Source organism: Callithrix jacchus, chromosome 4 (assembly GCF_049354715.1).
Source record: "Callithrix jacchus isolate 240 chromosome 4, calJac240_pri, whole genome shotgun sequence".
NCBI lineage: Eukaryota > Metazoa > Chordata > Mammalia > Primates > Cebidae > Callithrix > Callithrix jacchus.
The window spans coordinates 155,526,655-155,538,741 of record NC_133505.1 but is presented as its reverse complement, the minus strand read 5'-3'; the positions used below and the strand labels follow the sequence as shown (position 1 = coordinate 155,538,741).

The following is a 12,087-nucleotide window of genomic DNA, read 5'->3' as shown; positions in this document are numbered from 1 at the left end:
CTAAAAATTACCTAATCAAAGCCATGACTTAAGGTTATTACAGTATCTTTTACCCAAACAAGGGTGAATGGGTTGGTGCATTGAGACCTAATTTTGTAGAATGGTCATACTGCAGTTCTAGGTTAAACTCTGTTCAGTCACTGTTTCCAAAATCACTTCATCCCATGGTCTCATCTTCTTCATGACTTAAAGTCATGCTTGAAACATACTGGCTTATTTGATACAATTTGTTACCTAAAGAAGACACTAACCTACGGAAATAACTGCTATTCTGTAAACTCCCAAAACAACTGGTCCAGGATTGCAGAAAAATGACAAGTAACAATAAGTTTGCATTCTAACTGTATACACACAAATCTCTAGATTGAGCTCAGATAGTCTTAATTAGAGAGAGAGCTCTAAAGGTGTAATTCCAAATGCCCAAAGGCAATAAGTGGACAGTTATCTCTGTGCACAGAAGAAAATGTTTGTGTTACCAGGTATGATGGCTTGTACCTGTAGCCCCAGCTTCTCAGGAAGCTGAGGTGGGAGGATGGCTCGAGCCCAGAAGGTTGAGGCTGCAGTAAGCTCTGATGGCACCACTACACTCTAGAATGGGTGACCATCTTTTAAAAAAAAACTATATGTACTTGTATGTTATAAGTGGTTGTAATGTATTTGCTTGGGGCACCAGTTTCAAAGAGCAGAACAAATAGGCTAAAGACATCAATTGATCTAGAGTCTTTCTCAGCATCCCTCCCCATATTCTCTACTTAAAATAGAGACCAAACAAAGCAGGCTTGGAATCCTAGTGAATAAGCAGTTGCTCAGCAAATATAATGAATCAATGGCCACTTCCTGAGGGCTTGTGCAGAACACCCAGAAGAGGTGTCAGAGCAGGGGTGCAAAGTACTGAAAAAGCTTCCTCCCTTCAAGGTGCTTGCTCACAGATGATCACAATACAAGGTAAAATGTCAAAACTTCATAAGAGATCATGAAATAAATAAATACAGGAGTTTAGAGATCATAATTGGAGTTTTAGCTTCCTAAACAATCAGCACAGAGGCATTAGCAGACACCTAAGCAGGCAGTGAGACAACAAAAATGAGCCAGTGGCAGGCAGTTTTGGGGAAATTACAGGCAAGCAATATAAACCCTGAAACAGATCAAGAGCTATGGCATAGCTTTAACACTAAGCAGCTATATCTGGTTCCCTGATAATTTTGAATATGAGTGTATAAGTCCATTCTCATGCTGCTATAAGGACATACCCAAGAGTGAGTGATTTTTAAATGAAAGAGGTTTCATTGACTCACAGTTCCTCATGGCTGGGGATGCCTCAGGAAAGTTACAATCATGGCAAAAGGGGATGCAACACGCTGTTCTTCACATGGCAGCAGGAGACAGAAGTGCCAAGCAAAGGGTGGAGAGCCCATTATAAAACCATCAGATCTTGTGAGAACTCACTGTCATAAGAACAGCATGGAGGTAACTGCCCCCATGGTTCAATTACCTCCCACCGGGTCCCTCCCATACATGTGGAGGATTATAGAAACTACAATTCAAGATGTGATTTGGGTAGGGACACAGAGGCAGACCATTTCAGAGTGTTACCAATTATTCAAACTGAGGTTCTACGAAACAACACCTAATTTACTACTTATTTTAGAGCTTCTTATGTTGATCATATATATTTTTGAAACCTAAAATTTTCTGTCATTTTTACAAAAATAAATATTTCTTCTTAAAACTCATAAGCTATTTTACTAAAGAGAAATATACATAGCAAATATTGTCCCTATATATTTGTCCTTCATGTTATATACCATAACATGAATACAAAATAAATTGCATGTGAATTCCAGTTTCATAAGAATGCTTAAGATTTCCTTGATTGCTTCATATATTGGATAAGGAACATAATGGACTCAAGTGTTTTCCCCTGTCAAGCTCATCAGCTCCGTTCTAGTGAGCAAACATAAAGACAGCATATATCTATTGTACTATAATCTGCTGTTCAAAAATTAGCTACACTCATATTCCACATACAAGTCACAGAAATCTTTGTGACATCTCTAAAATAGGTGTTAACTATCCATGAATTATCATACCTTAGAGATAAATGTAATGTGTTTAATATTCAAAGTAATCCATAGCTGTAAAACAAGACCCCCAGGATTCTTCAGAACAGGTCCTGGTTTTCAATAGAGTTTATTTAGGTTCTACTATATACCCAGATACCGTACTTAATGCTTTAAAAGTCATTTAAGTATAAAACTAATTTCTTGCTCCTTGAAAAAGTGAACACTTATGATACAGTGAACAAAACATAACAATACTGTATTTAAATCAGTATTATATTTCCCAACCTCCAAATTAATAGCAAAATCATATATTTGAAAAGGGTCCAGTGTTACGAATATATAAATAATGTTTACAACTCAACAACACAAATACAAACAACCCAATTCAAAAATAGGCAACTGAAGTAACTCAGGAATGGAAAACTAACATCATATGTTCTCACTCATAAATGGGAGCTAAGCTATGAGGATGCAGAGGCACAAGAATGACACAATGGACTTTGGGGACTCAAGGAGAAAGGGTGGGAAGGGGGTGAGGGATAAAAGACTGTAAATTGGGTTCAGTGTGTACTGCTCGAGTGATGCGTGCACCAAAATCTCACAAATCACCACTAAAGAACTTACTCGTGTGACCAAATACTACCTGTTCCCCCAAAGTCTATGGAAATAAATTCTTTTTTAAACCCGCAAATGTGAATAGACATTTTTCCAAAGAAGATATATAGTCAACAAGCACATGAAAACATGCTCAGCATCACTAATGCATAACACAACCCCAATGAATCTACCACTTCACACCCATGAAGATGGCTATAATTTAAACCAAAAAAAAGGAAAATAAGAAAAGTCAGTGAGGATGTTTAGAAACTGGAATTCTCATAAATTCCTGGGGCGGGGGGGATGTAAAATGGTGCAGCCATGGTAGAAACAGCTTGGCAGTCAATACGTTAAATTTAAAGTTACCATATGACTCAGCAATCCCACTCCTAGGTATATACCCATAAGAACAGAAAACAGGTGTTCAAACAAAAACTTGCAACACTACTTACGCTAGACAAAAGATGAAAATAGCCCAACTGTCCATTAATGGGTGAATGGATAAACAAAACGTGGTATATCCATACAGTTTTATGGAACATTTTATTTCACAATAAAAATAATTCTTAGGAAATATTATTCAGTCATAAAAAGGAATGAAGTACTGATACATGCTATAACATGGAGAAACCTTGAAAACATTACGTTACGTGAAAGAAGCCTATCACAAGAGACCATATATTATGTTATTCTTTTTCTATAAAATGCCTAGAATAGGCAAATCTATAGAGACAAAGTAAATTAGCGGTTGCTTAGGGCTGGGGTTGATGGGGTAAAAGTGTTTGATAAAGACTCTGGTGTTTCTCCTCCTGGTGATGAAAATCTAAAATTGTGGTAATGGTTACATTACCACAATTAATATATTATAGATATATTAATATATAATAGGTATATTAATATATAGATAGATATATTAATATATAATATATTACTAATATATAGATATATTAATAATCTATAATATATTAAAAGCTATTAAACTATTAAAAACTTTAAATGGGTGAATTATATCTCAATAAGCCTTTTAAAAACTAATAGCAAATGCTGAAATGTTCTTCATTTGGAATTTTCTTACAAAACACTTGCTACACTGACTTTTGCAAATAAGAATTTTTGGTGAAATGTCAGTGTATCTGTCCCCATTTCTGATTTTTTTTAAAAAGGGGATTTATGTATATCACTGTTCGCTTAAAGCCAAGTTTCTATTTACAAATAAATATAGGTATGACAAAATTCATTTGTGGTCAAGTCTTACCTCTTTTCCAAAAACAAAAAAGAAGTGGTAATTCCTAATAATTCTAGCAGCTACGATCCATCAAACAAGATGCGTTTTCATTGTCCATCATGGACACCCACCAGTACAGATGGGTGGTAAGCTACTGTTTCTGCTCCTTCAGCCTCGCTCTGAGGAAGCAAAAGATACTATTTCTTTTGGGACTCAAAAAGCTTGACCACTTTCTTTCCAGTTTCTCCACAACAAAACTAACCAGTGTCTTAAGCCTGGATTGATGACAGGGATTTGAAGAAAGACAGTATTTAGATAACCCACATTTATATGCATTCTTAAACAATTCATACTGAGACCAGTCTATATTAAAAAATAGTTTACAAGGCACACTGCTTTTCACCATTCATGCTTACAGAACATTTGTTTACAGAACAGATGACCATAGCTGAATTCCATTCTCTGTCCTTTCTCTTATACAGTGCCACGTGTCCCCAACCGACTCTATAGTATAAACTTTTAGCTATGAACAAGAATGTCATTTGTTTCTATGTCAACAATTTCTATTGATAACATCATATTTTATGCATTCATTTTCTAGATTACTGTTTGGAGCCTAAAGTACTACATTTAAACCATGTGTGAAATGCAGAAGAAAAATAAAATTTGGCTTTGAAGGTTCAAAGCAACTATTTGGTAACAGATATGAACCTCTATTTCACATTTTCCTTTAAATTCACTTAAACTTAGAGAATTTCATAGTCAATAAAATGACATACTTTTCATTTTTTGACTCTAAATTGCCAGTCTCTTATATAGTATATGTAAAGATTGGCGATTCTGAGAACTAAAGCTCTGTATCTCCATTTAAAGTGGTATAAATTAAAAATGGAAAACATATCAACTTGGAATGAGTCCAACAAGTTTATCTCCCATGAAGTCTAAATCACATATCCAAGGCTGGATGATAAATCATAAGAGTTTGCCGGTTGTACAAGATCAGTAGTAAGCCATCTGGCTTATTCTGTTTATATCAATGTAATGAGTGTTATTCCAAGTTTTTGATATTTCCACAGCTCATAAGTAATCAGGCTACTGGCAGCAAGGCGGCATCATAACCTAATTTCTGGGGGAGATTTTATTTGATTTTTTGTTTGTTTTCTTTCGCAAATCAAAGTTTGAATGCCATTTCAAAAAAAATTCACTGAATTGGAAAGACCATGGTCTCCACGCTGAAGTATCGCATTTGCTGTATATTTTTATTTACCTTATTGCATGTTTGTGTTCTCTCTCCTCCCAGTCTGAGGGTGGGGAATCAACATAACAGTTATCCTTGCATGATTTTCCTCCCCACCACTTCCTTCACTTTTTTCAAATGTGTTACAGCAGAACATTCTTTAAGGAGGACATGCTTTGCCTTTCCCCAAATTGTCTAGAAAGAATGACTGTTTGCCACTGTCTCCTGTGGGGAAGAGAAAGCAGCATCAGTGGCTCTGTTCCCTTCCTTCCCCACACTATACTTTCCGGTTGCCTCGAATCACCCACTCCACACCTCTCCTAACCTCAGAAAGTCTAAAACCAGCTGGGGCTGGCACTGCTGGCTGGTCCTTCCCTCGAAACAATGGGGCTTAAGTAGCAAAGAAGATGCATATATAAAAGTTCAAATTAAAAAGTGAAACCATATCCATTATCTTTCAGTACTTTATAAATCTACCTACCTCCCTCACATGCCTCCTCCTTCTCTCAAATACACGGGAAGCCTCCTGAAAGCGATACATTGCTCTACAATAATGGTTCTCAAATTCTCGGCATTGGAATCACCTGGAGGACTTGCTGAAGCACAGCTTGCTGGGCCCTGTGCCCAGACTCATTCAGCAGGTTTGGGATAAGAACTTAGAATGTACGTTTCTGACAAATTCCCAGATGAGGCTGATGCGGCAGTCCCAAGGACCCACATTAAGAACCACTAGCCTAGACACAGCACAACTGCTAAATAAAGAGAAAACGCCCAGGAGATGTGATTCTGACTAACATTACGCCCAGTTTTTGTCCAGCTCAGGAAGGGTCCAATTCCCTAAATAAATGGAGGCAGCATAGTGGGGATTAATATAGGAAGGTAGAGTTAAAGCAGACCAGCTGCGTGAATTACTTCGCTTCTCTGCCAGCTCCTCAAGATACTTAGAGTACAAGTAACAAGAAAAGGAAAGTGGAATTATGGAAGGAAATGCAATCGTTTTCAGCCAGTCCAGTTTTTTTAAAAAAATTTTTTTTGTTGGTTTACTTTAGGTGTATACTATATCCCCATTTGCATCTTGGCTCTCCCTCCCTTTTCTCCTTGAAACTGACCACAGTGCTAGGCAATGGGTACTGAAATCAGCCAGACATGGGTTGAAGTCCTGCTTCCATTGCTATGTCTCCTTCACAACTCTTTACCCTCATTCTTCCCATACAACAAACAGAAATAACAATAGACCCTATCAACCGTGTTGCTGTGTAGATTGAATGTCACCCTGTGTACACCCTGACTGGCATGTGCATGATAAATATTAGCTTTTACTACGAATACTATAGCCCTTGGCTTTCCTGTGAGAATATTCAATGTGTTAAATATCACATTACCTGTTTGATATAATAGGTTGAGTCATTAATCCCACCAATATTTACTGAGTGACCATTGTGTGTCAGACAGAATAGTGTGTAACTATACTGAAATCATATTCTGTAAAGAAAAGTGTTTGATATAAACATTATTTTGATTTGGAAAATTTTGACTTTACATGAACTTACATCTATGAAAAATACTTGCTTCCAAAATTGGCTGAGGAAACTGAGAGGACATGTTTACTAACCACAAATTTTGTTTTGACAGACACTAAAATAAAGGAATGGAGAAAAACAGGGGAAAGTAATTCTGCAGATATCTTGGCATTATATTATTAAAGGTATATTTTAGACCATCCGAAATACCACAAGCCCACTTTCCCTAAAACTCATTATATTTATGTGACAAGACAACAAGGGACAAATTTGGCCAAGGGTGTCCTATTTTCAGTTCACAATGATGTCATTTTGAGCCCATTACATTGTCAGAAATGTAATGATCTGTTAGTAACAGGAGCAGCATGCAATCTTTCAGTTCTTCCTAGTTCCCTGAGCAAAAGCGAAGAATTCACCCTTCCACCAACTGACCACCCAAATTTATTAGGCCTCATTGTTTGGAAATATAAAGTGAAAATGTTCATGCAATATATGTTGAATTTTCTTGATTTCATCCTCAGTAGTACCTTTGCTCCTTCCTCCTCCCAGATTCTCCCTTCCCCAAGAAAGGTGTCAGAACCCCAAAACTTTAGGAGCTGGGTGAAGGTTTCATTGACAGTCTAGCCCAGCTTCTAATTCTGCCATGAAACACCAGGCCTATGAAGTCTGAGTACCCTACGTAAGGCCAAGTGCTTCAAGGACAGTGAGCACAGAAGTCTTCCATCCTGGTCCGTTACACTTTTCCCTACACCCCTGGCCTTCATACGTTAAGTAAAAGAACTTCTGCAAGAATTCATTGTCAGATTTAATGGAGAAAGACCCTGAGCCTCAACACTTGCCTCCCAATGCCAGTTAACAGGAATTTTTGTTGGTGATGAAAACATATTTAACTTTTGTGGCACTAGCAGTTATCAGGGTGTAGAAGAAGCTATGAGTCTCCACAATACAGAACTTAGGAAAAGAAGAGGTTTGATTTCCTAATAAAGGGTATATTGTCCCAAATCCTCTATGAAACCAAAGGCTACGGAAATCTACTTGGGCAATCTTTTGCTCTAATCTATAGTTCCCCAAATAGAACCTACCAACAGTGAAATAAAAGTGTAACTTTTTAAGTCTGAGCTCTTCTAAAAGGTAAAGAACATCATTTAATCCATCTCTACACTTCCAAATGCCCTAACACATTTGTAACTTCGCTGATGATTTTTATTCGATTGTTTGTTTTTTCTCTTTTCTCCAAAAGGTCTGCTATCTAGACCTGTGGCTTCTGCCACGAAGTGACATTTGGAGTAAATGTGGCAGCCTCCAGCCGGCCCGGCTCATTTGGCCCATTTTTCTTCCAGCACTTCGGTGGCTCTGCTTCCCCGCACTATGCTCAGGTTTATCACTTCGAATGCTTGCAAGAAGATGGAGTTCTCCCAGCCCTCGCCCCCGCACGACCTCTTCTGGCCACAGACTTGGGAGGGATCTGCATCATCTCTTGGCTTGAACGCGCGTGCCAGCTTCGTCCCTGCGACCTGGGCTTGCGCTCGCTCGGCCCTGGCACCCTGGCTCCCGAAGCCAAGACAAGGGAGCCGCGGGGTCACGCCCTCTCGCTGGGGCGGCTCTTTCCCTCCCATCACAACCCCATCCTTACTTCTAAAGATTGGCGGCCTCTCTCCTAATAAACCACACACACGCACACACACACACACAGACACAAGTTTTCACTTGCGCTTGAGACGCACACAGCGCAGAGGATCCTCGGGTGACTGGAGGCGACATTGCTGGCCAGGCTGACTCGCGCCCTCGAGCAGCCCCAAACCCCTGGATGCAGCGGGTTCCCCTCGCCAGGCTCGCTGAGAGCGGCGCGGCGGGCAGCAGCGGCCAAGGCATAAGCCAGCCCTGGGACAGCGTGGAGCCACCAGGTCCGGCGGGCAGGAGGGGTATCCGCGGGACAGAATTCTCAGAGCCGACAGTGGAGAGGGGCTTAAACCTACCCGCACTCCCCGGGGCGCGGGACGGGACTGAACTGTGTTCACTAACAATGACACATAGCGGACTGTCCTTTCCCTTCGCCTCTCCCCGCGCCCCGAGTCCTGAAGATACACACACTCCTGCACACACCCACACACCCATCCACTCCGCCCCAGTCGGGTGGGAGTGGCGGGGGTGGGGCGGGGGAAGGTGCCCGGTGCCCCGCCCGGGGGTACCTGTCGGCGCGCGACCCAGCGGCGCCCCCTCCTCGGTGAGTACAGCCGGACGCGCGGGACTAAGTGGGCGCTCCGGAGCGCGGCATAGATGCTCGCGGGCTTCACACCTGGAGAGCCCCGGGGCGGCGGCGGAGCGCGGTGGCAGCGCGAGAAGTCCCCATCGCACCCCTCTCCCCGCCGCACAACTTTGCGCAGCCGGCGCCGCCCTCGCGCCTGCCCCCCTTCCTTACCCAAATACTGCCGCAGGTCGAGCAGGAAGCGAGGGGGTCCCCCGCTGAGCTGATAGAGGAGGGAGCCTAGGCAGAAGACCAGCAGGGTGGCCATGCAGAAGCCGTAGTCCCGGAGAGAGAAGCGCAGGAAAGGCAGCAGGGGCACCCGGCGCTTCCAGCTGCCCAGGGCGGGAGGAGCGCCCCCCAGAGGGGCCCCATGGGGCCAGGGATCCCCGCCGCCGCCGGGATGCTGCTGCTTCTTCTTCATCGCCTGCCTCGCCGCCTCGCACAGCCTGCCCGTGCCAGGAAAAGGTCACCCATCCGCCGCGAGGAGGAGAGCCCGGCCGAGCGGCTGCACATGGGGAGGGCCGCGCGGAGGGCAACCGGGTGGGGGCGGGGAGGGGCCGAAGTTGCCGGGCTCAGGAGACTTTCCTCGGCATGGTCCCCGCCGCCGCGGCCCGAGCGGCCGAGGTGTCCGGCCCGGATTCGGGGGCGCTGCCCGCGCCCGGGCGCCGCGCCCGTCCCGCGCCCGCTAGCGCCCCCGCGCCCCGCGCCCCGCCGCGCCTCGGGCTCGCTCGCGGCTTCTGGAGCTCGCCTCCAGCGCCAGCGTGGACCCCCCGGCTTTGTGTCTGTCGGTCTTGGCGTGTTTTGTCCCGGTTCAGGCTTCTCTAAAAAACGGCAGGGAGGAACAGGAGGCGGACACCATCCCTTCGCTCCACCTCCTTGACAAGGGTTTTCCTCCTTCTCCTCCCCTTTCTCCCTCTGGCGCTCCGCAGCTCTCTCCTCCCTCTACCCTCCCTCTCGGCTCGGGCCTCGGGATTTCGCTCCGGTGTCACGTTACTGCTCTTGCTGGGGGCATGGGGGGGGGGGGGCGGCGATTATTCGCAACAAGGAAGAAAGTTTCTAGGGTTTTTTTTTTTCCTTCCCGCTCTCTTTACAGTCTGGCCTCTGTTCCTGCGCCACCAGCGACCTCTTGGGGGCCCCGCTGACTTCTCTCTCGTAAACAGTCACCAGCAGGAAGAAGCACGACTAATTTTACTATTCATATTTTTTTCAGTTCAGAAACTTGATTCTGCTTATATATCCCATGCAAGCTGCTTACACAAGGCCGATGAAAGGTACTAGGATACAGGCTCAAGACTCTACTGAGATGGAAAAGGAGCAAGCGGCGCTAGTTATGGTCAAACACGCCCCAGAGGGCCAGGCGCAGCGCTCCGACTCCCGGGAAGGGGAGCAGAAGAGGATGCTCTCTTCTTCCTTTTCCTGGTCCTACAACTACTCCACCTCGTAGTGGACCAGAGAGGCAAGTGGGGGCTGCATAGCGGACTCCAGGAGGTCATTGTCCCACGGAGGGCAAAAGCCCAGTCCCCATACACGCCAGTTTCATTGCTGCCTCTCTTCCCTCCATGGGGAAGCTTCTGGACCTGAAAGAGAACCTCCCGAGACAGAAAGGCTCCATGGTGGACACAGGTCCTCTGATGAGGTGGTTGATCCACGGAAGGGCTGCTCTGATCCCCCACACTCTAAGTAAAAATACTATATCACTATTTATAGACGCTGAAGCACCTGAGGCCTGTGTGCCTCACCCAAGGTCCCAGAACTAGTGGTAGGAGTTGGACTGGGAGTTGCACTCAAACCTATTGGACCCTCAAAGCCACTACACTAACCACACCGCACAGCGTTACTTCCCCTTTCCTTCCGCATAGGTGGCATAGGAGGATGATATTTAATTCATTTAGTCCAGGCCACGTTAAGAAATGAAAACCTCAGTTTCTGGTGCCTCTCATGTCCAGCTCCGTACCCATTTGTATATTCCAGTAATTAATAATTGGATTTAAGGTGGAAACAGCAGCTAGGAAACTCTTGATTCTAAGACTAGGCTCCTGAAAACCTTCAAGTTGGGCATCTGAAGAACTTTCTATGGAAAATTACAAAATAGGATCCTAGACCAAGAACTTACCCTTTAAGAATATGTCTTAACCATATTCATATATGAATATCTCTGGTTCATGATTCAAAACATATAGCATGAGCAGCAGAGATGTGCAGATGGGGTGGGAGGTGCTGTACACATGTACACACACACACACACACACAATTCTACTGCCCAATTTTATGTTGTCCTAGCCACTTTCTAAGGGATGGGAAGGTTGCTTTGGGGCCCCAAGAGAAGAGAAAATCTTTTTTTCTGTCACAGAAAACCCTGAATAAAGTGTTAATCATTTGTTTCACATTTATCTCATGAATCAGAGTTTTATTTGGATTAATATGAACATTTTAGAAATGTGACTGCCCCTAAGAGAATTGAGTAGATCAGTCATTGCCTATTGTGAATTACTTTAATCAGTACGAGTAGCCCAGAATAGACTACCAATTAATAACGTTTGAGCTTAAGAAGAGGGACTAGAAGACAGAAGGAGCAAAGCAGTGTCCATACTGTTTCCGGGACTGCCTCCCACAAACCGGACCTGGATCTGAGGCCTGGCCCTGTCATCTGAACATTCGCTGGACACAAAATTGTGTGCAAGACCGTCTGTATTCACAAGTCCCACCCCCAGGAAGTCCAGAGACTTCTCACAGCATGCTGTGGGAAATATACCAATTTTTTCTCCTAAGGAAAGGAATCTGAGGAACAGGGAGATGGAGCAGGAATAAAGGAAACAAACATCTGAGAAATAAGTAAATATGAGAATAAATGTTTTTTTAAAAAACAATGAAAGAGTTGTGAGGAAAGTACACAGGGGCAAAGTCCAGCTTAGAAAAAACAAGCTATGACATGAACAATTTTAGAGAGAATAAACAGGTCAATTTTTAAAAGACTGCGTTAACAGACTTGCTGCCTAAAAAAACTCACAGAAGAAAAAGGAAAGATATCAAGACACGAAGAAGTTTCACGTGGAAAAAAATGCTTTGTATTTACACCCAACAAAAACTTAGTTGTTTGGGTAAAACTTTGTTCTTTGAAGACCCATAAATATTCCTTCAAAAAAATAATAAATTTAAAGTACTTAGACTCATGAATAGTATATTTATTCAAAGCAGATAAC

At 43.3% G+C, this 12,087-nt stretch overlaps 1 protein-coding gene across 1 annotated transcript in view; it reads right to left on the bottom strand.

Moving 5' to 3' along the window:
- UST (uronyl 2-sulfotransferase) overlaps positions 1 to 9,717 on the bottom strand; it is a 316,876-nt gene extending 307,159 nt beyond the window's left edge. Inside the window, exon 1 of the mRNA XM_002747070.8 lies at positions 9,062 to 9,717. Coding sequence (XP_002747116.4) covers positions 9,062 to 9,308 — 247 coding nt within the window. The 5' untranslated portion in view covers positions 9,309 to 9,717. The remainder of the gene's footprint in view (positions 1 to 9,061) is intronic.
- Between the last annotated feature and the right edge of the window lie 2,370 nt (positions 9,718 to 12,087).